This window comes from Taudactylus pleione, unplaced genomic scaffold (assembly GCF_031769625.1).
Source record: "Taudactylus pleione unplaced genomic scaffold, aTauple2 ptg000814l, whole genome shotgun sequence".
Classification (NCBI taxonomy): domain Eukaryota; kingdom Metazoa; phylum Chordata; class Amphibia; order Anura; family Myobatrachidae; genus Taudactylus; species Taudactylus pleione.
The window spans coordinates 809,633-836,904 of record NW_028285216.1 but is presented as its reverse complement, the minus strand read 5'-3'; the positions used below and the strand labels follow the sequence as shown (position 1 = coordinate 836,904).

Here is a 27,272-nt window from a genome sequence, read left to right as displayed (position 1 = left end):
CTACAGTGATCCCCAATGTCAGTGCATCTTTTGGGGGGTGTCAAGCTGATTTCCCCAAATCTGACAATACTTTTCGCATGTTACAGTTTCGCCAGGTCCTGTTTTCGCTGATTTATAATTGAATATGGGTATAAGCGGGGACGAGCGAGATACTTTTTCACATTGAAAACCAGCGATGTCGGCGAAAAGTCCGGCATATGAAAAGTACGGGACTTTTTGCTCCGAATTGAATATGCCCCATAGCCTGAAGACTCCTGGTCCCATTCTGCCAGTTGATGTATTACACAGTTGTGGCATTGTCTGCCTGGTCCCGAAGGGGCTTGCCTTGTAGGAGATGCTGAGCCTGTGACAGGACATTTAATACCACCCGTAGTGCCAGCACATTGATGGAAAGGGTGGCCGCCTCCTTGGAACAAATGCCCTGAAGATACACTATGCTCCAACCCAGGAAACAGGCATTCATTGTGTCCAGGGTTCAACTCCAGATGAAGAACTGACAACCTATAGACAGGTTGGGGGAGTGGAGACACCAAACCATGGAGTGGTGTGCCAGTAGTGGCAAGGTGAACAACTGCCGATCCAGGTGAGGGTCCGATTTCCAACAGCGCTGTAGGATAAAACGTTGAATAGCCCTTGAATGGTAATGAGCGAAGGGAACAGTTTCTAATGCGGCTACCATCTTCCCCAGTAACTGCATACACCATGGGATGGATACTTGGTACAGGAGCAAAAGAGAGCGCACCAAAACTGCAGTGCCAGAATCTTGTCTACCAGAAAAAAAAACTCTCAAACATAATAATATGTCAAACAGTAGTCCCAGGAACACCATCTTTTGAGCCTGACTAGATTGGCTATGTTCAAGTTGGGAATCCAACCATGTTCCAACGTTGACTTCACTACCTGCATTTGAATGCTGAGCAGTGGTGTGGACGAAGCTTTTACCAACAAAAGGAATAACAGTGATCCCCTGGCGACGCAAGAGGGTCATCATAAGGGTCATGATGTGGTAGAAAGTCCAAAACAGGAATGGAGGCACCTGACCGAAAAAGCTCGTGGTCCCGTTCCCAAATAGGAACGTGTAAATATGAATCTATGATGTTGAGCAATGCCAAGAATCCATGAATTGCCTTCCGTCATTGGAAGCAATGACGGAAGACAAATACTTCATTTTCAAATGTTGTACTCTTAGGTGTGGATTTAACTATTTCAAATTTAGAATGGGGCAAAATGACCCATCATGTTTCTGCAGAAAGAAATTGGAATAAAAACTCAACCCCGTTGTTGTACCAGAATCGGTACCATCACAAACTGAGGTCAGTATAGAGTGAACCACTTACAGCAATGCAGACTGCCTGACCTGATTCCGTGATAGAGGGGTTACAAGATATCGACGTGGACAAGGACCCACGAGTTTCAGAATGTATTCTCAAGAAAGGACATTAGAGGAACAAAAGCAGACTGGCATCCACACCTGTAGTTCTGAGCAAGGCCGTCACTAGGTCCACTTTAGATATTAGTAGAGCCCCCCCCTCCCCATTTCCGTCAGGTCATGGGTGGAGCGTGGGGTTCTTCATTGCCAGACATCTCCTGCACTCCTGCAGACTTCTGGTAATGGGCAGTTTGTGGCCGGCACCGCTTGAACAGTCCTCAAGCTGGCCCTGGTTCCAAGACATACCCACAAAGAATCATGCTGTAGGCTTGTCGCCCCGTCGGGGACCTGGGTGGTGGGACGCCACGGCCATGCGTTCTCTGAAGTGACCAGTTCTGAGCCCTTTTTTAGCTGCTAACATAACCTTAGTATCAGCAATTATTTATGCAGTACTCACATAATTACACATTTCAATTTAAAAAAAACATCATTAGTTTGCGAGAGAGAGACAGAGAGAGAGACAGAGAGAGAGACAGAGAGAATATTTTCCTTTATTACGTGTTTTAATGAAGTGCATAATGGGGCAGATTCTTAGCTCAGAATGCCACTGGATCTTAACATTAAAGCATCAAGAGAACAAGCTTCCAGGATGTTGAATCTGCATCTGTGATCCCCAAGAAGCAGAGAGGCACTGATGGAGATTCTGAGTGGTGCAGATTAATTTATGGATGCTGTCACAATATCAAATATAACTTGCTCATTCTGAGTGCTGTTGCCAATATGCAGTCCACGTGGATGAAATACAGCATTCTAATCAGTAGCTATCAACAGAACAAATGTAAACAAAAACCTAAAATTTGCATAATTTTCTTGCATGATCAGAAACAAATGTACCTTTATTTTCCTTTTTAAGAGTTAACTCAGTTGGTGTCACAGAGTGTACATCATTTCCATCTTCCATTTGTGTTTCCTGATTGTTGTCATCCTCTGGTACATCAGCAGCTTTCTCGGTGACAGACATGTGTGGTGTACTAGTCGCTGGACTCTACATATAGCAAAAAGAAGTATTTGCTCACTATATGTGTATTTGTTGATGTTCACATGTACACAAGAATCAGATTAGCTACATAAAGATGCAGATTATAAAACCTACCTTAGTGTCCCCTTCTGTGACCATTTCATTGATTTGTAGATTTGACTCCATTACTGCTTTGTCCACTTCTACTTTTGTACAGACTTTTTCCAGATAAAAAATAAAGTGTTTATAAATTGTGTGTTTTATACACTTAATCATCTTAACAATACACAGTGCTACATTTTTATTGCGATAAATTATCCAGCTAAATTCAGAAAACCACAGAGAGAACATATTGCAATAATCTGATATGCACAGCCATTAGCAAAGGTTTATTCTGTCATTGTGAAGGATTATTTAACCACTTCATGCCTGGGGAATATCGTACCTTAGTGGCCCCTTTGTCTACCCAAAGAAATTTTGCACAATATATATACAGTTTACAAAATACATTTTAGCAGTAACTATACAACATAATAATAGTATACACATGGTCTAGTATTTATTTTCTAGCAGCAGAATTCAACCTGCCAATGGCACGGCAGTGAGGGTAGGCATGTGTAAATAAAATGCCCTCCCACTAAAAAGAAAAGGGAGCTATTTCAGGTACTCCGGTAAACACTACAGAATAGTGAAAGTTAGGTATTGGTTAAAACTGCAAGATAAACACCAATTAATAACAAGGACTAAAAAAGTAACTTCAATTTCAAGGATGGTGTGCATTACCTGGCAGCTTGAAAATCCGCATGATTTTAGTGTGATTAGATGGAGCCTGTGGTTGAGGTGCAAACTCTGCACTCTCTGAATTTATGGCTTGTTGGTGCCGGATCGCTCGGATCGCTTTCTCCTGCCTGATTTCTTCAAGGGTTTTGACTCGAACTTGTTCTATTGACTGTGAACTGACTTTTGTCTCTTTTAAACTAACAGACATTGTTTTTTTGGTGTCCACGTCGCTGGGGACAGTATCACTTATAGAAAGGCGTTTGATTGCATCACGTCGAATACTCCAATTGAAGACTGCTTGGCCGCCCTGTTTCTGTTTTTTTCCATCCAGATTTTGAACCTTAACCTGCGTTTCTGCTGCTTGATTGACTCCTGTTTTCAGCTCTTTATCTGCCTTATTGTCATCCTTCTGTACCGTGTCATTCAGTTGTCTCTTCTCTGCCTGGATATCATAGAATGACTTCCTGTGAATGCTTAGCTGGGGTTTGGAAGAATCACAGACTTTGCCCTCACTGCTTGAAGATACACCTGTGACCTCTTGCTCCTTTCTCATAGTGGCATCTTGCTCCTTTCTCTGATTGGCCTTTTCCAGACGGATTTCTTGAAGGGTCTTAATGCGGAATTTTCCTGTTGGATTAGCAGCTCTCTCTGCAGGAAAAAACAAAGGATGTCCATGAAATTTCATTCCTTTGTATTAAACTAAAATAGCCAAAACTTTGAATATCTCAGAGAACCCCCCGAGCTACCCTAAATATGCAGTGTTACACTGAGAAAGGAGCCTTCTGGTAAGTTATATTCTTTCACAAGGAATCTGAATTCAAGAATGTCCCCCCACCCCATAATTGTCCTTATTTAACCTAATATCTATAATGTTCTATCTGGTTTGACTACACAATATGCAGTTACCTGTTTCTGTGCTGTTCTGTTCTGCTGGTAATCCCAGTCGATCTTTTAAACGTCTAGGTATTTGAACTAAAAAAAACACAAAGGAAGATGTGGTCCTCATTACATGCATCACCCAAGCTTGTCCCTGGATTAACAAATCAATGTAAGTCTCCCCACAGCAGGTTGTCTACTTTGAAGTACTGTTTTCTTATTAAGAAGGCACAAGGACTAAATTCCACAAATATTGTCATACATTAACTCCTAAGAAAAGGGGCTAATGTTCCATAGCAGAGCACATACATCTATGGGCAATGCAGAGTCACATACAAGTCAGTTGTCATGGGGCATCCGCATGTAGGCTACAGTTGTTGGACATACCTGCAGGCTAGGCAGAGCTCTGCGGAAGCGGAAATAAGCCTGTTTTCAGATGGACCTCTTACATCAGGTAGAGGGCTGGTGCGAATGTGCACTTATAATGAGGATGGTGTACAGTGCATTGCTAAAGGATTCACCCCTCTTGGCTTTTTACCTTTTTTGTTACATTACAACCTGTAATTATTATTATTTTTTTTTATCTGAATTTTATGTGATGGATCTGCACAAAATAGTCTAATTTTGTGAAGTGAAATGAGAAAAATATATTTAAAAAAAGAATCTTTATAAATATAATTCTGATAATTGGCATGTGCATATGTAATCACCCCCTTTGCTATGAAGCCCCTCAAAAGTTCTGGTGCAACCAATCACCTTCAGTAGTCACATAATTAGTGAAATGGAGTCCACCTGTGTGATATCCAAGTGTCACATGATCTGTCAGTATAAACACACCTTTTCTGAAAGGCCCTAGAGGCTGCAACACCACTAAGCAAGCGGCATCACACCATGAAGACCAAGGAGCTCTCCAAACAAGTCAGGGACAAAGTTGTTGAGAAGTACAATTCTGTGTTGGGTTATAAAAAAATATCCAAATCTTTGATGATCCCCGGAGCACCATCAAATCCATCATCATCAAATGGAAAGAACATAGTACCACAACAAACCTGCCAAGAGAGGGACGCCCACCAAAACTCATAGACCGGGCAAGGAGGGCATTAATCAGAGTGGCAGCACAGAGACCAAAGGTAACCCTGAAGGACCTGCAGAGTTCCACAGCAGAGACTGATGTATCTGTGCATGTGACCACAATAAGCCGTACACTCCATAGAGCTGGGCTTTATGGAAAGGTGGACAGAAAAAAGCCATTACTTAGTGATAAAAATAAGAAGACATGATTTGGGTTTGCCAAAAGGCATGTGAGCGACTCCCCAAATGCATGGAGGAAGGTGCTATGGACAGATGAGACTAAAATTGAACTTTTCGGCTACCAAGTAAAACAATGTCTGGTGCAAACCCAACACATCCCATCACCCCAAGAACACCATCCCCACAGTGAAACATGTTGGTGGCAGCATCATGCTGTGGGGATGTTTTTCAGCAGCAGGGACTGGGAAACTGACTCGAGTCGAGGGAAAGATGGATGGTGCTAAATACAAGGATATTCTTGATCAAAACCTGTTTCAGTCTGCCTGTGATTTGAGACTGGGACGGAGGTTCACCTTCCAGCAGGACAATGACCCGAAGCATACTGCTAAAGCAACACTCGAGTGGTTTAAGGGGAAACCTTTAAATGTGTTGGAATGGCCTAGTCAAAGCCTAGATCTCAATCCAAAAGGTAAGTTTACCATACTTCTTATTTTCTCCCACGGGATTCATAGGGTTCACAGGGATACCATGGGGATGTTCTAAAGCAGTTCCCTTAAGGGTAGGGACGTTCTTGAGCAGAGAGAAGAATACGCCGCCCAAAGGAAGCATCCTGTGAGGCAAAAATATCAAATGCATAGAATTTGATGAAAGTGTGGACCGAAGACCAAGTTGCCCCCTTGCACAACTGTTCTGCAGAGGAGCCATGTCTAAACGTCCACGATGGTCCTACAGACCGAGTAGAATGTGCTGTTACGGTGTTCGGAGCAGAGAGAGTTCAGCATGAGTATACACATGAGAAATAGTCATACGCAGCCAGCATCTGCTTGTTAGCTGGCCAGCCTCACTTGTGGAAACCATATAATACAAAAAGCACATCTGATTTCCTAATGGAGTTGGTACGATCCACATAATTACAAAGAGCTCGAACCACATCCAGTGAAGCTTAACCTACCTATAGGCCCAAAGACAAAGGCTGAGACTACAATCTCTTTATTCATATGAAAACGGGATACCACTTTCGGAAGGTAACCCGCCCTTATACGGAGGACAGCTCTATTTTGGTGAAAAATCAAAAATGTTGAGCGACATGAAAGTGCTGCCACATCACTCTGCGAGCTGAGGAGATAGCGAGTAGAAAAAGTGTCTTCGCTGTCAACCATTTGAGGTCCAGTGTGTCCAAGGGTTCATAGGGGGGAGCCTGCAGCTCCCCGAGAACCAAGGATAAATCCCAAGGTGCCACTGGAGGGATATAAGGTGGCTGTAGGTGGAGAACACCCTGCAAAAAAGTTTTAACATCCGGCAGGAGAGCGATTCTGTGCTGGAACCAAACGGACAATGCAGAAACCTGAACTCTCAAAGTAGCCAGGCAAAGACAGATGTCTAGTCTAGCCTGCAGAAAAGCAAGAACTCGGGAGACCCTGGAAAAGTTGTGGTCACATTTTCTGTGGGCAAACCAACAAAAAAATGTATGTCAAATCCTGTGATAGATGCTGGCGGAAACAGGTTTCCTTGCCCTAAGCATAGTCTGGATCACAGAAGTAGAAAAACCTTTGGCCTTTAACACTGAAGACTCAAGAGCCATGCCGTCAAAGCCAGCCAAGGTAAATCCGGATATAGGCAGGGACCGTGCACTAGCAAGTAGAGGATGTGGATAGACATGTCAGATCGATGAACCAATATCTCCTGGGCCAGGCAGGAGCCATTAGTATCATCATGTCGCCTTCTTACTTGAATTTTCTGATGACCCTTGGGAGGAGCGAGGTTGGAGGAAACAGGTATGCCGACCAGAAGTTCCACCTCACTGCCAGAGCGTCCACAAAGGCGGCTGAGGGGTCCCTTGTTCTGGACCTGTACCTGTGACGTGATGCCATGAGGTCTACGTCCGGTAGTCCCCACTTGTCCACCAGGAGCTGAAAGACATCCGGATGAAGAGCCCATTCTCCGGCATGTATGTCCTGACGACTTAGAAAGTCTGCTTCCCAGTTGAGGATTCCTGGGATGAATATTGCAGAGATAGCTGGAAGATGGCGTTCTGCCCAAACTAGAATGTTCGGCAACCCTCATGGCTGCCTGACTTCCTGTGCCTCCCTGATGGTTGATGTAGGCCACTGTAGTTACTGAATCTGGACAGGCCTGCCGTGAAGGAGGTCCTGCGCCACGAGCGCCCTGTGCACTGAACAAAGCTCCAAAATATTTATGGGCAGGTGACTTTCCTGAACTGTCCATCTTTCCAGAAAGGTGTGATGACTGGTCACCGCGCCCCATCCTTGCATCCATGGTGAGGAGTACCCAATCTGGGATCCATAAAGGGCGACCCTTGTTTAAATGAGCCGTCTGCAGCCACAATGCGAGGGAGAGCCGAACCTTTGGCGAGATGCGGATCGTTTGAGACTTTATCAGATGATACTGACCATCCCAATGAGACAGAATCCATCGTTTCAGGGACCTGGAATGGAACTGGGCATAATCCACCATTTCGAATGTGGAAACCATGATACTGATAGCTCTGACCCTATAAGTGGGGTATGTCCCCCCGTCTTTATTTCCGAGCACTGGGCTAAGTGTGGGAGGAGTCATTTAACATCACGACCACATGAATGCGGTACGCCGTCATTTGGATAAATATATATGGAGTATTATAATTTGAGACCCCCCTAGAAAATTTACCAGATGACTCAAAAAACGTACTACACATCCTTGTCTTTTTCTCTTTCGTCTGGGCTGGGGGACACTGGACCATGGGTTGTAGGTGGGAAGGCGTGGATTTGGCACTAGCACTGAAATCTAGAACTCCTCCCCTCTGCAACCCCTGACTACAGTGTAAGCTTAGTGCCTGTGGAGAGTGGCACGTTTTTTCCAGGGCTGCTCTGCAGCCTCGTTTAGCTTAGGGATTTTTTTTTTCCCTTTATTTGTAATGTTATGTTTATTTTTTATTATAGGTACGGTGCGCTGCTTATAGCAGCATACAGCTGGAGTGTTAAGTGGCGGTGAGAGCCGCATCTAAGGGGGGATGGCGCTGAGCGCTTCCCCCACTCCACACACTCCGGTCTCTGAAGAGACCATCTGGGCCCGGGGATAGCGCGCTGCTGTTACCTGGTAGAGGTGCAGGCAGTCAGCGTGGTTCTGGATGGTGGGCGCCATCTTGCCGGGTTTCTTGTCGGCGGCTCCTGTGGGGAGAGCGCCGACTACAGACCAACCGCAGGTGAGACCTACAGCAACACCACACTGGACATGCTCTTCTTGGAAACTATGCAGTGTTTGGCCTGGTTAGTACTTGGATGGGAGACCACCTGGGAATACCAGGTGCTGTAGGTAAATGCGGGTCAGTCCAAGTGCTTTCCCCACTAAGGGGAGTAACACTTGAAGGGAGGAGCAGTGAGGCTCGCTTCAGTATGACGGGAGGAGGAGCCATGGCTGCTGGTTCCCCCCACTCTCCAGTGGCAAAATGCAGGCTCCCAGGAAGTCTGATCACAGCTTTTTAAAGGACACAAGCCTCAACAGCATGGAGGGAGGACAGAGCAAGCTCCTTTCCCTCTGCAGCCTACAGCTAAGTAGTTTTCAGTATTACTGTAATCTGTTCTAGTGCCTGCTTGGAGTGTTTGCATATTCATTGCCACTTGTTGTATGTTTGTATTTTATTTATAAAAAAAAAAAAAAAAAAAAAGAAGCTTTTCCGGGCTGACTGCTGCGGCAGGTCAGCGCAGGAAGGTGAGGTGCTCTAATGACGGACAAAAGTCCACAAAGGGCCAGAACCCCACTATGGCTATATTTTTTTACATGTGCCCAGTGTCACGCTAAATTGCCGTGTGGACAACTGGATGCAGGGGCTTTGTGTATGGACTGTCAGCTGGGGCCCACGTGTGCGCAGCCAGCTGGGGGAGCCACTCCGCTTACGGAGGAGCCGACATGGGCTCAGGCTATGAGTCATTCACTCTCTGACGTTGCTGCGCTGTAGAGAGGAATTAGCCCAAGCAGCGCCAGGGCCTGTTTTGCCCTCACCGCCGGCTGCTGCAGGGGGTGGTTACCAGGGTCCTGATCCTCCTTGGGTCCGTACCATGGAGTGCTCGGAGGTAGGGGTCGAGAAAGTATAGGCCTTTATGGAACGCTGCTTTGATGAGTCTAAACTACGCATAAGCGTCCTCCTCCATCCAGTGTCTTGTTGGGAGTCAGATCCCGAGGGGGAGGAAGAAGAGGAAGAGGGGGAACTCCAAGAGGAGGTTCTGTCCGATAAGGAAGGTTCAGACTCTGCGTCAAGTCAGGGCGTAGAGTAACTTATTATGGCAGTACAACAGTCTTTGGACTCTCTGGACCTTGACGCCTCAGCTAAGGCGGAAGGGCCGTTTAAGTGGAGGCCGTTTAAGCGGAGGTGTAAGAGGGTCATTTGTTTCCCAGTGTCTCAGGATCTTTCAGATCTGGTAGAGGAAGCCTGGAAGACCTCAGATAAAAAGTATGGCACTCCTCGTAAGTTTGCAGCCCTTTATCCCTTTCCTCAGGAGCAGGTCGCTAAGTGGGAGCTGCCTCCAAGAGTGGCTCATTTAGCAAAGCACAAGGCTCTACCGGTCCAAGAGGCAGCCTCCTTTAAGCATCCGCTGGACGAAAAATTGGAGGAATGCCTTGGGAGTATTTTTATGGGCACCGGAGTGGTTATTCGCCCATTACTGGCATCTGCATGGGTCTCTCGAGCCGTGGAGAAGTGGGCTGACAAATTAGTGGCAGGCCTTGCCGGTGACTCATCCAGAGAGGACTTACTGGTACTGGCGGAACAGATACGTGCGGCTGCAGACTATGTGGGTGAGGCTGCACAAGATGGAGCGCAGATTTCCTCTAGAGTCCCAGCCACGGCAGACGCAGCACGCAGAGCACTCTGGCTTCACGCCTGGGAGGCGGATGCCAAATCTAAACGCGCTTTAGAGTCTCTGCCTTTTTGTGGAGACTCTGAGCTTGATACTATTATATCCCAGGCGACAGGTGGAAAGAGCACTTTCCTGCCTGTGGTGCCCCAGAAGCTAAAGGGCTCACGTTTCCGAGTCTTCCTTTCGAGGAGGGGGAACGATTAGAGGTCAGGGGGCCCGAGGACGCTCTTTTCCCAGTTGGGATTCAGCCCCCTGGGGTAGATTCTCCGGCACATTCAGGCGTCCGGGTGCTAGGGCATCCGAGAAGCAGAGTACCTGACAGGATCTTAGCCCATCCGGTCTCAGGGAAGGTAGGGGGCAGTCCCCTTTTCCGAGACAGGTGGGTAGATGCCTGGGTAAGGGGCATTGTCTCCCGAGGTTATGTGATCGACGTAAGGGGGCAGCCGCCTCAAAGGCCCTCATTCAGAGCCGTACGCTCTGAGCAGAGCGCACGCTCTGAATGAGGGCCGCCCTCCATAAAAATGGAGCGTCCTCCTGGACGCTCGTATAGCTGTGGGTCACCACCCACAGCCTATACGAGCGTGCAGTTTGATGGCCGCGATGGTCGTGACCATCGCGACCATCGAAACTGCGAGCCGGAGCCTGCGGTTGAGGTTTTCAACCGCAAGCTCCGGAGTGATTTTGGCTCTATCAGAGCCAAAATCACTCCCACTGACATCACTAGTGATGTCAGTGGGCCGGCGTTCCCTCCCGTGGGAACGCCCCCGTCAGGGAGGCACGCCCCCGGCACGCCCACCAAAGGGGGCGTGCTGTCAATCAACATCGACAGCACGCCCCCTTTGATCAGACACAACGAGCGAAGGACTTTCCTTCGCTCGTCGCGTCTGGCGCATGCGCACGACGGAGCTCCCTCCGTCGTGCGCATGCTCAGTGCAGAACATCGACCCACTTGCGAGCGGACAGCCGCTCGCGAGTGGGTCTGAATCAGGGCCAAAGTTTCTTCGCTACAGCATTACCCAGGGAGCCGGAGAAGACACGGGCTTAAACCAGGCTATCAGTTCCCTCTGTTCAGAATGGGTTATAGTTCCAGTTTCACAGTCTCAACAGGAACATGGGGTTTTACTCCAACTTGTTCCTAGTCTAGAAATCCAATGGCACTTATCGGACGATTTTGAATCTACGAGGCTTGAATGCCACCTGTGGTTGGTTCCGTTTCACATGAAGTCGCTCTGATCAGTGATCCAGGGTATGCCGGCAAACGAGTTTCTGCCATCTATCGACATCAGAGATGCATATCTCCACATACCGATTTGGGCGGTGCATCAGTCTCTAACTCAGGTTCGCAGTCGGAAGAGCCCATTACCAGTTCCAGGCTCTGCCGTTCGGTTTGGCTACAGCTCCGCGGATCTTCACAAAGATCATGGCAGCAATGGCAAGCTTACTGCATTCCGAGGGAATAACGGGGATTCCCTATTTGGACGATTTGCTAGTAAAGGCAGATTCCGCTGCCCAACTTCAGCTCCACCTGGATCACACGGTGCAGGTGTTACAGCATCATGGGTGGATACTGAATCTTGAGAAAAGTCACCTCAGGCCGTGCCAACGTCTGATGTTTTTGGGGGTGATCTTCGATACAGCACTGGAAAGGGGTTTCTTGCCCGAGCCCTTCAGGATTTAGTCAGGAAAGTGCTGTCTGCCCCACGGACTTCCATTTGGCTGGGCATGAGGTTAGTAGTCACGATGGTCTCTACCTTCGAGACCATCCAGTACGGCCGCTTCCATTCACGGATTCTCCAGTGGGAGATTCTCCGGAATTGGACGGGCCGCTCAGACGACCTTTCTTCTCAGTTGCTGGTTCTGTCAGACAGCACTCGTCAGTCACTTCGCTGGTGGCTGATTACCGATCACCTTCTCCAGGGTCGGTCCCTGGTGACTCCCAACTGGATTATTGTCACCACAGATGCAAGTCTCAGAGGTTGGGGAGTGGTGACTGAGAACCTCTGTCTCCAGGGGACCTGGTCGTCATCAGGTGGTTTCCCAATAAATATGCTGGAGCTCCGGGCCATTTATTGGGCACTGTGCAGGGCTCAGGCCCTCCTGGCGGGCCGACCAGTGAGGATCCAATCAGACAACGCCACGGCAGTGGCATATGTAAACCAACAGAGCGGAACCAAAAGCGCACTTGCCAAGGCAGAGGCAAGTCTCATTCTCTCTTGGGTGGAAACGTTCCTCCCGGCAATTTCAGCAGTCTTCATAACGGGGTGGAGAATTGGGAGGCAGACTACCTCAGCAGGACTACGTTCCTGCCAGGGGAGTGGTCTCTCCACCTGGAGGTTTTCCAGCAGCTGGCCCAGAGATGGGGGCTGCCGGAGGTGGACCTGATGGAGTCTCGACACCCTCGCAAGGTCCTTCGATTTTGTGCAAGGTCCAGAGATCCTTTGGCATTTGCAGTGGATGCCATGACAGTTCCCTGGAATTTCAATTTCCGTCTGGCCTACATTTTTCCTCCAATTCCCATGTTACCGAGAGTACTCCGTTGAATCAGGGAGCAGGTTTCAGTCATTCTAGTGGCTCCAATGTGGCCGCGCCAGTCATGGTTCGCCATGGTTCTCAGGCTAGCCACAGGGTCAGGTTATAGTCTTCCTCTGCGTCCAGATCTTCTGCTACAGGGGCCATTCTGTCACGAGGGCCTACCTCAGTTGGCTTTAATGGCCTGGTTGTTGAGACCGGGCTCTTGAAGGCCAGGGGTTTTTCCCCTTCAGTCATCAGGACCATGCTCTGGGCACGGAAGCAGGTTTCCGCGCAGAACTACCACAGGGTTTGGAAAACCTATATTGTGTGGTGTGAGCAGTGGGGAGTACATACTGCCCAGTTCCGCCTACCAAGGTTTTTAGCATTTCTGCAGGGCGGTCTGGAGGCCGGCTTACGGCTTCAATCTTTGGAATTCGTGGACCTTCGGTTCGTAACGTGGAAAGTGTTTTTTCTTATGGCAAGGCAGGTCTCTGAGTTGGGGGCCTTGTCCTGCAAACCACCTTTACTTGTTTTCCTTGACCATAGGGCTGTGCTCAGGATGGTTCATTCTTTTCAACCAAAAGTGGTTTCATCTTTCCACTTAAACCAGGAGAGATTGTTTTTCCTGTTTTCTCATCATCAGAGTCCTCAGGGGACCAGGACGATCTATCACCGTTGGCTGTTGTACAGGCCCTACGCATTTATTTAGACAGAACTTCAATCTTACGTAAGACTGACTCTATTGGTTCTCTACGACGCCCACAAACGGGGCTGACCAGCCATAAAGCAGACCATTTGAAAATGGCTCCGCTCAGTGATTTCAAGGGCTTACTCAGAGGCGGGGCGTCCGGCACCAGCTGGGGGTGTTGGCTCATTCCGCTAGGGCCGGCGGAATGAGCCTCACGCTCAGCGGTATTGAGTATGAGTTATGATTTTGGGTCGTATTGACAGTCAATTAAATTTTTATTTTTCGGAGTGACAGGATTACTGAGTATTGCTTCTCCTTACCAGGCACTTTTGAAGGTTGCAGAGGGGAGGAGTTATAGATTTCAGTGTTAGTGCCAAATCCACGCCTTCCCACCTACAACCCATGGTCCAGTGTACCCCAGCCTGACTCAGAGAAAAGGATTCAACGGTAAGTACCCAAAAATCCTATTTTCGTTCTCTTTTGACCTTTTTTGACTGGATCCATCGGGAGTAATATCTGACATCCAACCAGGGAAAGAGAGAGAGAGAAAGAAGAAAAGAAACCTTTATGGGTGGAACACACACCACTGTGATGTGAGTACGGTACGCAATCATTCTGATACCTAGAGATTGAAAGGAAACCATAGGAATGAATACAAGACGTTTTGGAAAAGGAACGTATCACACTATTGTGTCCTATACTCTTTCCTTTTTTATGTACATCAAGAAAGTGGACGAACATCATCAATAAGAACGAGAGGATATCTGGGACTTTTACACAATTTATATCTTTTTGGTATATTTTTTCCTCTTCACTTTGGGTATTTCACCTAGTACCCCTATTGGTTGTTTCTTTAATTCTGTTTGAGCGCATGCATTGACTGTTTCTTATTGTGGTGTTTTACAGTGATAAACATTTCTGACAGTTTAGAATAAACGCAGTATGAATACAGCAGCTAGCATTAAAGTCACATACAATGCATATATAAACTCAGATGCAAATGGGCTCTGAATCAACTGACCAAACCCCTGGAGGCTTGGTAGGATACAGAGCACTATATACCTGACCCAAAGGAGAGGTATACAGGGAGACTGATCCAAACCTTCTAAGAACCAACCGCTTTCAGCAGAGCACCATAGGTGGACTGTGAGCGTCTCCCTACACAAGGTGGTCAGAAATAACAAACCAGACGTGGGAACCTACATAGGAAGTCGCGTCTGAGTTGGGGGAGGAGCGCCTATCTCCCCTAAGCTGCTTAACGGCACGGGTACGCTGGCCTCACAGTAGTAGACACTACTAGTGCGTCTACCACACGTCCCTGGTGTCAGAAGATAAGGCCAGGCGGTCTTAGTGAGGACCAGGCTCGCGGGCCCTCACTAGCAGCAGCCTCTGGCGAGTCTCCTACACCAGAAGCCAGGACTGCAGCGCACGATTCCCCCGAAAATGAGGAATCGCCTTACCTTGCCATCTCCTTGGATCCAATTGCAGTCCGGGACCCAGCGTCGCTGCTACGCTGCTAGCTAAGCTTCGCTGTGACTGCCGAAATCCCCAGGGCGTTACAAGCGTTTCGGCATCAGCGGAGGTAGAAGGAGTCGCCGTACAAGCGTCCCTCGGATGCTTAATACTGCTTAACCCCCCCCCCCCAAAAAAAAAAAAAAACTGGCAAGTATCCAGACGCACCTAACAAAAAACTGAATGCCTGTGCTTGGGGGCGGGGTATATAGGGAGGAGGCGCTGTGCATGCTGGGAGCTTAAAAGCTGTAGCTGTTTGGTGCAATGGATTACTCCAACTACATACCCCTATGATATCCCTGTGGACCCTATGAAACCCGAAGAAGACAGACATTTTTCCGGAGACTTCCAAAAAGAGAGTATATGAGGAGGGGGATCCCGGCAGTCAGAATCCTCACCCCACACCACCTAAACCTAACCTTCCCCCTAGTGTCTAACCCTAACCCCAATACTTACCGGCTGTCGGGATGCTGAGCGCCGGCATCCAGACAGCTGGGATAATAGTTACATCTCATGAGGAGATATAGACTATAGCATAAGAGAAATAAAGTCTTAGCACTTTCCTAAAAGTACAAGGACTCAGCACCTTCCTACGAGTGGATGATCTGTTCCCTAAATAGAAATTCTATCTAATAATGCGACACTAAGGTTCCCTGACGGGTATCATACCTCTCTTTGGTTGAGCATCAGAGCAATCAGTAGGTAGTGTTATCTTTATTCCTAGTCTTTCAGATAATGGTTTTTTCACAGTATCATGTCTCCATTCATCAGAAACAGCTAGTAATAAAATACAGAAAGTATTATTCATTCGATTATTGGAAACAATAATACATCAGATGCACAGACTACAGCTTTGCCATTTGCTTTTAAACTTCTCCACTACCATTTCTTAGGTGTGTCTGATGCAGTTTCTTTGTACATGGTAATGTATATATCTATCTATGCTCAACGTGTTTATGTTGGTGTGCATACAATAAAACAATGGCGGAATTACCTAGTGGGCTGTCATGAGTAAATATTTTGTGCTTCCCCAATCTTTGAGCCAGGCTGTTGCGTCTAATGGGAGGATCTGGAAAAAAAGATCAGAAACACAAAAATATGCAAATGATACACAATGATGCATTTTATGGAATGTGGCAGCAGTAAGTCAGGATATGATTTTAGCAGCAGCTAAATATAATTTTATGCATTATGAAAATACTGTCTTCATCAGTTCCTCACTTAGCATTTTTTTAGGGATTGTAAGGGACAACCTTGCATGTCTTCTTTACCATTATATGAAAATGTTATACTCCGTCCAGCTGGTATGTTTGCTTCGGAAACGATCGGATCATCATTTGAATAGGCTGTGTCACCTGCAGCACAAAATAAAAAATGATATATATAGAACTGAAATGTTTACCCGTTTGTTTTTCTTAAGTTCCCCTATTTCTACTTTCAAAAGTGTTTTTATTGCAAATGTTTCATGCTCTCATGTTACAGAAGAGGAAAACAACAAGTAGTAGTGTGGAAATTTGTAAACATTAGGAGATAAGAGTACATTTTTGTCAGCAGTATGAGAGAAGACAAATGTGTAACAATAAAAATGATACAATGTGAGAGAAGTAACAATAAGGGGTAAATTTACTAAGATGAGAGTGTTTAGAAGTGGAGATGTTGCCTATGGAAACCAGATTCTAGCTATCATTTTCTAGAAAGTGCTAAGTAAATGTTAAGTAGAATCTGATTGGTTTCTATAGGCAACATCTCCACTTCTAAACACTCGCATCTTAGTAAATTTACCCCTTAGGGGTAAAATAATATAACTAATTTTTGTACTTTCAGCCACACCATTCTAAAGGGAACTATTAAGCTTTTTAAATTAAATTAAAAGAAACAAAAAAATAGAATCAAGACAGAACATATTAGCATTAAATAATAAAAGAAAGAAAAAAACAAATGAAAAACGATTTGAAAAATAACCGTGTGACCTCTCAGCTTACCATCCATGAGCTCCTCTCGACAGACTTCCTTTTTATACTGCATGTCATCTACGGTGCCATAGTTTAAGCCACCACCTTTAAATTATTAGAAAGTATATTACATATCAGTATAAAAGATCCAGCAGTTGAGCAAGTCTTCTAGAAGATGCAAGTATCTCCTTAAGCCGGGTACACAGTAGACGATTTTTTAAACAACAAATCCTTCAAACTGTCCAGTGTGTAAGCACTATGCACGCTCCCGCGGTGTCATCCATCACATCTTCAGATTTGCCGTACATGCTGCTCAATCTGAAGAATTCAACGATTTTCCGTAAATCATGCACTACCGGACAATCAGAAGATATGTTAACTTTATATCTTAAAGATCTAACAACGGAACGACACAAAATATATCGTTTGGAAGACTGCACAGTGTATGCCCTATATCGTTTGTCCAGATGTGCAAGGGAAATTGGAATGACCATCACGTTGTTTGCACATCGTCTAATGTGTACCCAGCTACAACCTGAACAAAGTAGTGAATATACATATATCCATTAATAATTCCTACAATCATATAAATGTATTATCTTGCTCAATGGCTTAAAGATTCTATTTTCATTTCCATCAAAAGAAAAAAAAAAAAAAAGAGCCCAGTGGCAGTACATGATATTGATCAGACCACATATGATTTATAAGGGAGATGCCACATCAAGACAAACCGTGGCATGTGATTGGCCAGGAATAGCAGCTTACTAATTAAAGACAGACCCCCAGAAATATAAACCTAATGAACCTTAAAAACAAACATATAACCCTGTCTGTCCCATATAACCACTCCCACCTCCCCAGTTTATCATTTGACAAACAAGGAAACAAAGCCAAAAAAGAGCAGGTGCAATAAACAGAGACCCCGGTGTTCCTGACAGGCTTGGTCTGCTTGTAATGCCCTTCAACAGGCTTGTGTTCTTAGTGAATAGAAGGCACTAGTACCCATCACCCTACTCCCCAAGCTGACAATTCTATCATTATGCAGTAATAATAACAGAATTATAATGTATAATTCTATACATTATGCAGTAATAACACCATCACATACCCAGGAAAGCTTTTTTGGGTGTGGTTGATTTTCGAGTAGATACAACACGAACCCCCTGCCAACCACTCGGTGACACATGTAGCTGCTTGGAGTTCTTCAACTCCTCTCCCTCCTCAGAAAACTGATCTTTAAAAATGACATGGAAGGAGAGCACACAAAGTAAGCGCAGAACAAATAATTATATACACCAGTGATTGCATTCAGCTAAAAAAATTGTGGGTCCCAGGGACCCCTCACTTAAGAAAATTGGGGTCCTACTCCACTGTTTCTGGGTCCCATTACATATAATGCTTTTGAGCTCCTCATATAGCATAAGACCACCCCACATGCACTACACATACACCATGTGAAGTCACACTCATATTTTACAGTATAGAATGCTTATAATTGTTCGTACAATGCTCTGATCTCATGTAGCCAACAGGAGCAGTGCTGGGGGCAGGTAGCAGTTGGGGTAGAGGGGGTTAATTGCAAGAAGCAGTTGGGGTGGAGCTGGGGCTAGAGAGGGGTAAGGGCAGGCAGTGCTGGGGGTAGAGAGTGGGTAAGTGCAGACAGCAGTTGGGACAGTGCTAGAAGCAGGTAACATTTGGGTTAGAGGGGGGTAAGGGCAGCAGCAGTTGGGTTAGAGATGGTGGTTGAGGCAGGGAGCAGATGGTGCAGGGATTGGGTAGAAGGGTGTAAGGGTATGTGGAAGTTGGGATTGGAAGGGGGGATAAGAGTAGGTAGCAGTTGGGACAGTACTGGGGGGCAAAGGGGGGGTTAGAGGGATGCAGTGCTGGGGTAGGGAGGGGATAAGGGTAGATAGCGGCTGGGGCAGTACTGGGGACAGGGAGGAGAGAGTTATGGGCACGCAGTGCTGGGGATAGGGCGGGGATAAGGGTAGATAGTAGCTGGGGCAGTACTGGGGACAGGGAGGAGGTAGTTATGGGCACGCAGTGCTGGGCATAGGGCGGAGATAAGGGTAGATAGTAGCTGCGGCAGTACTGGATGGCAAGGAAGGGTTAGGGGCAGGTAGCAGTTGGTGTAGAGGGGGTTAAGTGCAAGAAGCAGTTGGGGTGGAGCTGGGGCTAGAAAGGGGTAAGGGCAGGCAGTGCTGGGGGTAGGGAGTGGGTAAGTGCAGACAGCAGTTGGGACAGTGTTAGGAGCAGGTAACAGTTGGGGTAGTAGGGGGTAAGGGAATGCTGCAGTTGGGGTAGAGATGGGGGTTGAAGCAGGGAGCAGTTGTTGCAGGGAAGGGGTAGAGGGGTGTGAGGGCATGTGGAAGTTGGGGTAGGAAGGGGGGATAAGTGGGGATGTAACTATGAGGTCTCAATACCGACATTGGAATCCCGGCAAGGCACTTAAGATAGGTGTCAAAATACTGACGCCTGAGGACACCAGCCCAAACGAGGCATGTCCGGGGTGCTCTTAGCGTTAGCTGTGGGGGGTAGGGTTCGGTTTAGGGAGTCTAGCGAGGTTAGGTTTTGGGGGAAGGGGGGCTTTAGGGTTAGTCACCACCAGGGGGGGGGGTTAATGTTAGGTACCCCCCCAGGAGGGTTAGGATTAGGGTGCAGTAAGGGGGGGTTAGGGTTAGGAACCCCCGGGGGAGGGTTAGGCACTAGGAGGAGAGGTTAGGCACCACTAAGGTTGGGGGGAGAGGTGTAGGGACTTCATACCCATTCCGCTACATGTAGGTAGCATTTGGGACAGTTCTGGGTGGGCAAAGAGGGGGTTAGGGATAGGGAGGGAGAGCAAAACTGCGGGGCAAGGAGGGGGTTAATGCAGGCAGTGATGGGTATGGGGATAAAAGGGTGTCTAGCTAGAGCAGCACTGGGGGGCAAGGAGGGGGTTAGGGGCAGGCAGTGCTGGGGATAGGGAGGGGACAAGAGTAGAGAGCAGCCGGAGCAGTACTGTAGGGCAAGGAAGGGGTTAATGCAGGCAGTGCTGGTTATGGGGATATGGGTGTCTAGCTAGGGCAGTACTGGGAGGCAAGAAAGGGGCTAGAGGCAGGTAAAGCTGGGGGTAGGGCTGGGATAAGGGTAGATAGCACCTGGGGCAGAACTCGGGGGCAAGGAGGGGGTTAGGGGCACGCAGTGCTGGGGATATGGTGGGGATAAGGATAGTTAGCTGGGGCGGTGCCGGGGGGTAAGGAGGGGGTTAGAAGCAGGCAAGTGCTGGGGGTAGGAAGGAGGTAAGGTGTTGAATGATTATGAATGCTAAATGACAGTCATGTGGGACTACCTTTCTGGACCCCCTGTGTACCTGCCACACTGATTGCAGAGTTAGCCTTCGCAGACCTCCGAGTCCCCACCCTGTTTGCATTATTAGCTAAACCCGCACCAAAAGACACCTCCCCCGCCTTCCCTCCTGCTTATTACACACTTACTTTGCTCCAGGTCAGAGACACCTGATACACAGCTCCTCATATTGCCGCGCCGCCTGTATTATGCCAGAGCCGCCTTCGTGCCGGGTCTGCCAGCCTTCTCTGCTACTCAGTGCTTGGGCCAAATTCCGTGCAGGACTGTCTGTTCAGGATGTGGGGCTGCCTTCCGCGCACTACTCTGAAGCCGCCTGTCCCTGTGACCGGCCGGGTCCTGCACCTGCTGCATTTAGGAAGAGCGCCAAAGGGCTGGCTCCTCCTCCATTTTAATAGTCCTCCCTGACACTGGGCCAGGGAGATATCATTAATTTAACAAGCAGCCAATCCCAGCGGAGCGCATCCCCAGAGATCCACCCACTATGAAAAAGTGATTCCCTGGGGCTCATTTTCGGGGAAAATAAGCGCTATAGCACGTATTTGCGAACATTGCACACATTTAGGGCCTCGCTAACAGTTAGGATCAGCTTTATTCTTACACTGAAATGTGCAGTGTAACTAAGATCATCTGCCAACTCTAAATCTGTCATGTAAAATATGTGTACTTTTACATTCTTTGTACACACAGCACTCACCATCGTCATCCTCATCGTCGTCCGCTGCATTAATCACAACAGGCGGGTGTGTGGGGCTGGGAACATTCTCTGTAGCCTCTATTTTCTTTACTCCACGTAATTGTGGTGTGGGGGCCACAGTAAGCTTGCTTGGAGCCTGTGAGAGTGGGGAGTTCTGGGGTTCTGCTTCACATGCTTCAGGCTGGGATATTTGTGCTATGAAAACAGTAAGAACACAGTGTCAGCAGCAGTGGAGCACATCAGAATGCCAGTACCTTTTCTAATACTTACTCTTACTTGGGGGCAGAAATAAACCTTCTATGTATCGCCCTTTGGTGTGATGGAAAGCACAGTTTACTTTCTGGCAGCCAGAAGACTGCTTCTCCCAGTAACAGGGGATCTCACTTCGTCTTTTCTGCAGAGAAACGAGAAGTACATGTATAAAATGGCATCTTTAGCTCCACATATTTTTTCCCCAATTAAAAGCAAATTTCTAAGCCTTAGGAATAGGTTTCTTTTAATGTGGCTACAAACACCATACAGTTGTAACCACACAGAACTTCTGTATCATATGTAAACAAAAACGAAGTCTGTACATATGGTACAAAGGGATCAATCCAATTAGGTTCAAAATGCGAGCAGCGACTGTTTTATGAAACTCGAAGACTTTGCACGAATGCGCGCACCCGAGAATTCTCTAATCCAATGAAAAATGTCTATTCGCGGTACATGCAGCGGAGGTCTGCGAAATGACTGCCAAATGCGATGTAAGAGACGTGCATGAAAAAGTGCAGAGACCCACCTGGACACCCCAAATTTATGAATTTCATTAGCAGGACCATATAGAAGGCTCTTTGTTGGCTTTAGGAAAGTACTGAAGATTTTTAAATGGTGTCAAATAGCTGATGTTTTTGTTTTTTTTAAATAATGCAAAAAAAAAATTATAAAAATGCTAAATTTTTTTCGTTTAATCTCAAACAAATTAAACTAAAAATGCAAAAATGATAAAAAAAACCCCAATTATTTTCCTATTTAAAAAATACTGTAATTAAATTTGGGGTGCCTAAACTAACGAAAAAGTTGATTTTGGGGTAATTTGAGGCCAGTTTTTAACCCCCTCCCCCACCAAAAAATGACATGTAATTATTGGTCTAATTAAGCTAATTGGAAACTTCCAATTGCCTAATTAATCATTAGGGGAGGGGGTGTCTAAGGGGTTCAGCACGGTGCCCCGACATTTCAACCTTAAAATATAGATTTTCCTTTCCATCTCTCACCCTCAGCAAAAACAGCAGCTTGCACCTCGTAATTCGCATATAATTGGATTGACCCCAAAGAGCTTAAACATACACACAAAAAACAATGGAAGGAAATTTAGCCATCTGAAACAGCTAAAGAATAAAAGATAATGCAGCGCTTATCACTCTAAAAAGTAAACAAAATACACATAGGGCGAATATATGTAAAAATGTATAAGAAAATTGTATTTGGATAATTCCATTCATTTGATTTTGCTGTTCCATACAGATTCAATCTTACAGAACCTCTGATGAAATCCTCATTGATCAATGGATAAAACTTATTTAATAATATGTGCAGCAGTGAGTGACTGCTCACATTGGGAATCAGTTGGTACAATGTCTGCTTACAGCCCCCAAGGTCTCAGAAGTGCGTGCACACATTGGATATGAGCATTACTGGTGAGATTAGATATAATTTGTGCCGCTGATCAGTGCAGAAGCACATTCTTAATCACAGACACCAAGTTTAAATGGCTGCTGCTTTCATGATCGTTTATACTTCCAGCGTTATAATGTATCTAATACCACTTTCAGAAAGAAAATGGCAAAAAACCTGGATTTTTCCCGACTTTTTGCGCACCGGGTTGTTTTGCTATTCTCTGTCTGTACCCCCCTTCAGACAGAAGCGCAAATTACCGGGTCAAAAAATTAAACCCGGTAATTTGCTGATTTACATGTGTATTTCTTCTGTCTGAAAGGATCAACCCGGGACTAAATTTCAGTGTCTCCGACCCTGGTAAATTCTTGGGTCGAAGTCCCGGGAATTTAGACCCGGGATGACCCTTTCAGACAGAAAAAGGTCCCGTGTAAATCACCAAATTACCGGGTTGAAATGTTTAACCCGGTAATTTGGATTTCTGTCTGAAGGGGGTATAAGGTAGTAATTCTTAGCATTCAGAGTGAACTAAATTCTAGTATATTATTTTATTGCTGTGCTATTGAATATATATTAAATTGCTTAATAATATGTGCAAAGTAAATGTACAGTGGTTTATTTATTTATTTTTACAAAAGCATTTTGTGTAATATTAAAGTTTTTTTTTAATGTTTTGAATTCAATAGATCAATCCACAAACTAGGATTTAAGCTGGCCACACAGCGATATTTTACCCGATCTGGCCGATTCCGACACATTTGAACGACAGATCGTGTAAAATATGGCTAAATCCTGAGTCCCCACTCACGATCACGATGCGCGTCCCCGCTGGTCTCACATCGCATAATCAGATCTGCCGTGCAGTAGGGCAGATCTGACAATTTAGGAAAGTGATGCACTGTGAAAGTCTGACTGCAGGAGAGATCGTATGAAGATTGGACACCAAATTATGGACCTAATTCAGACCCGCTCGCAAGCGGGTCGATGGTGCCCTAATGTGCATGCGCACGATGGAGGGAGCTCCATCGTGCACATGCGCGAGACCCGCATAGCGACAGCCAAGCTATCGCTATGGGTCTCGCACCAAAGGGGGCGTGCTGTAGATGGTGACTGACAGCACGCCCCCTTTGGTGGGCGTGCCGGGGGCGTTGCTGCCCAGACGGAGGCGTTCCCATGGGAACGCCTTCCGTCTGGAGCCGGCCCCACTGACATCACTAGTGATGTCAGTGGGAGTGCTTTTGGCTCTGATAGAGCCAAAAGCACTCCTGGGCTTGCGGCAGCGAGACCCTACCGCAGGGTCTCGTCGCAAGCCCGATGGTCGCGATGGTCATGACCATCGCGACCATCTTTTTGGCCGCTCGCATAAGCTGTGGGTGGTCACCCACAGCTATGCGAGCGGCCAGGAGGCCGCTCCATTTTTAGGTAGGAGGGCCCTGATTCAGAGCGAGCGCTCTGGTCAGAGCGTCCGGCTCTGAATCAGGCCCTGTGTGCAGATCGTGTGCAGAGCCGGGGAGATTTTCAAGGGAAATCGTACACAAATCGTACACATCGGCTGATCGTGTGCAGATCGCCATGTGTGTGGCCAGCATTACAGTCATCCTTAGTTACAATATATTTTTATAAAGTGAGTTGCAAGTGCTGCAGTTTATATTATTCTTTTCTTTATATTTTTATACAGCCTTCTTTTTGAAGCAGCTGATGGTTTCTTTATAGATTATTTAATTTTATATATTTTTTATATTAAGTTGTGCCTAATGCACTAGTTTGGTTCTCTTTATTACTACAGAAACAGTAAAAAGCCTTTATTATTACTGAACATATAGCGCAGACAAGCAGTTTATACTCATCAGACAAACCATCAGGAAATACATTTTGCTCATTATTGATTGATCTTGAGCACTTACATCAATCGCCATGTGACGAAACTTGCAGATCTGACGGAAACAGCATCCATCCTGCCATAAATTACAAACAGTCTCATTTCCTATGGCTGCCTCGCAGTGCCGGAAAGGGCAGCTGTCACCCTGTATGAAAGAAACACTGACACTTTACGAATTCTGATTTACTTACCTATACACAAATGGTTGGGCAAATAAGACAAGTTTTTAGAATTTCTCAAAAAGAAAAGAAAATGGCAGCGCAAAGTAAAATTACAGTACTTTCCTCTAACTGTCCCCATCACCCATTCAAATGCTACTCTCTCACATTCTTTGCGCTGTAGACTGTAGTACATAGGTTTTTTTTTATTACTTTTTGGAAGCACTAATTTAAAAGGTACTGTAAAGGATAATTCTGGTGATCATTACCAAACTGAATTTTACCTTAGTGCAGGTGGAGTAGAAATAGAAATAGCAGTCATCTCCTTTGTTGGACATCTGAGCTCACAAGCCAGTAATGCGAATCAGCTGCTTGTCAGGATTACACCCGAGGTGCACCCACAACTCTCTACGTAGGAGATAGTAAGTGCATGCAGTTAATGAAGAAAACATGCCTTGACAACACATTTAATTTTGGTTATAATGACCTGCATTAACATAAGTAACCTGTGAAGATGATATAACCGGATACTTCACCCTTCACCATGTTATCCACATTACTGCTTTAGGGAACATATGACACTCCAGCAATAATGGATTACTGTATTTCTACGTCATTACTATCGGACAATACAAGGTCATATCTAATTTCACATTATTACAAAAAATTATTGTACTCTTTAGACTGCATTCAGCTACAGAGAGAAATGTTCATGTTTCTGAGGTGTCTATTTACGAAGCCTTGGAGAGAGATAAAGTGGATGGAGATAAAGTACCAACTGTGCTTGAAAAATGGCAGTTAGGAGCTGATTGATTGGTACTTTGGGGTCTATTTACCAAGCCTTGGATGGAGATAAAGTGAACGGAGATAACATACCTACCAACCAACTACTAACTGTCATTTTTCAAACACAGGGCCCTGGACTCAATTAGAGGCAAAAAGTGCCGTTTGGAAAAAAAAATCGCCGTTTTGGACTTTTCGCCTGTTTTCAAAGTATCTCCATATTCAATTCCAGGACGATTTTGCCTAAGCAGAAACTCAATGCATTGTAATAGGCGAGAAAGTGTCTCCAATGAATAGGAGATGAAAAAAAGTGTAAAATCTTTATTTTGGGTTGCAAACGTAAGAAAAAGACTCAGAACCCTTGGGACAGCCCTCCAAAGGACAAATCAACCAAAAAAAAAAAAATTACCACTTCATTTTTGGGGCGAAAAAGTAAAAAGTGGGGAGACAAACATAAAAACTAGTGAAATTGGCTTCTTGAGGGGCTGCAAGAATGGCTCAGGGGATTGCAGGTGCATGTAGATTTTTCATGTTTTTTAAAAGTTCACTTTAGAGACATTAAAATATGCTTGCACCCATTTTCAAGTACCCCAAATTTGACTGGACTACTTATTTTCACCAAAAAATACTGCTTTATGCCATTCTTCACCACTTTTACAAAGACGCTAATAGCAAGCTATTTACACAACTTAAGTACCTAAAATAGCTATATTAGGGCTATTAGTAGACATCTATATTGATTTCTTATGTTAATGCATCTTTTTTGGGGGTACAGACTAATTTCCCCAATTCTTTCAATACTTTCCGCCTGTTCCGCATTTGCCGCTTTCGCCTGTTTTGGAATTGAGTTAGGCGAAAAGCAGGGACGCACACGGAAAGATTTTACCTCTGAAACAGGCGAATGAGGCGGAAAGTCGGACAGGAGAAACTTTGATGACATTTCGCCTGTAATTGAATACGGGACACAGTCTGTGACATGACAGTTAGAAGCCGACTGGCTGGTACCTTATCTCCGTTCACTTTATCTCCACCCAAGGCTTAGTAAATAGACCCCTTATCTCTTGCCAAGGCTTAGTACATAGACCCCTTAATCTCTCCCCACTTTGTCTCTCTCCAATGCTTAGAGAAAAGACCCCCAAGTACTAAGTTTTGGAGAGAGGTAAATGAGAGAGATAACGTACCAACCAATCAGCTCCTGTCATTTTTCAAACACAGCCTGTAAAGTAAGTTAGGAGCTGATTGGTTGGTACTTTCTCTCTCTCTCTCCAAGGCTTAGTACATCTCCCCTATAGATCCCTGAGTGTTTATTTTGTTACATTTCATGCATTTATATTGTCATTGTGTATTTATGTAATAAATGTATTTAAATTTTAGCCCTGGAAACCAATAGTGATATTGATTGCACAGCCAATTTTTACGGTTCTTCCACTTTGAAGGAATTGCACAATCTCCTAAATTGGCAGCTGTAACCTATCACTAGGCTGCATAGTGAGCACCATTGTCAAAAGTCTTTTCTAGTTTTCTGTACACAATATTTAGGTTTGTTTGATGGACATACATGTTATCATTTACAATGATTAGCAGATTACTTTAGAAAGGCTTTGCCGTGTGTTCATTCTGCAAAGATTTGGAGACTTCAGTATCTCGCAGTGCCTTTGTAAGGACTATAATAATGTTTAGGCGTATTCAATAAAATGTGACTTTTTATTAACAAATCAGCCACTGTATATATCTATTGAAGGCAGGTATATTTTACATATATCAATAACTACAACGCAAGTTACATTCCTTTTAATGGTTATTTAGTTGTGCATTTGACCTGAAAGGAGTTTGAATATTTTGAGTAGAAGAGTGATCTTATACATGGTTTGCCACAAATGCATGAAATAAATAAAAATAAAAAAACCACTAAACAATTTCTTTTGTAAAGAGTGCACACACTCGGTT

At 45.6% G+C, this 27,272-nt stretch overlaps 1 protein-coding gene across 3 annotated transcripts in view; it reads right to left on the bottom strand.

The window, feature by feature from the left end:
• Positions 1 to 27,272, bottom strand: part of ZC3H11A (zinc finger CCCH-type containing 11A) — a 47,641-nt gene that overhangs the window by 5,047 nt on the left and 15,322 nt on the right. For 2 of the 3 annotated variants that reach the window (XM_088458167.1, XM_088458168.1), the window contains exons 4-16: positions 24,827 to 24,950; positions 24,410 to 24,529; positions 21,120 to 21,243; positions 20,850 to 21,044; positions 17,919 to 18,044; positions 16,841 to 16,915; positions 16,130 to 16,213; positions 15,853 to 15,927; positions 15,528 to 15,635; positions 4,074 to 4,139; positions 3,171 to 3,815; positions 2,523 to 2,605; positions 2,264 to 2,414 (exon numbers count right to left, since the gene is read on the bottom strand). In XM_088458167.1, coding sequence (XP_088314293.1) covers positions 2,264 to 2,414; positions 2,523 to 2,605; positions 3,171 to 3,815; positions 4,074 to 4,139; positions 15,528 to 15,635; positions 15,853 to 15,927; positions 16,130 to 16,213; positions 16,841 to 16,915; positions 17,919 to 18,044; positions 20,850 to 21,044; positions 21,120 to 21,243; positions 24,410 to 24,529; positions 24,827 to 24,880 — 1,906 coding nt within the window. In that variant the 5' untranslated portion in view covers positions 24,881 to 24,950. The remainder of the gene's footprint in view (positions 1 to 2,263; positions 2,415 to 2,522; positions 2,606 to 3,170; positions 3,816 to 4,073; positions 4,140 to 15,527; positions 15,636 to 15,852; positions 15,928 to 16,129; positions 16,214 to 16,840; positions 16,916 to 17,918; positions 18,045 to 20,849; positions 21,045 to 21,119; positions 21,244 to 24,409; positions 24,530 to 24,826; positions 24,951 to 27,272) is intronic. The other variant, XM_088458169.1, reaches the window with a different exon arrangement.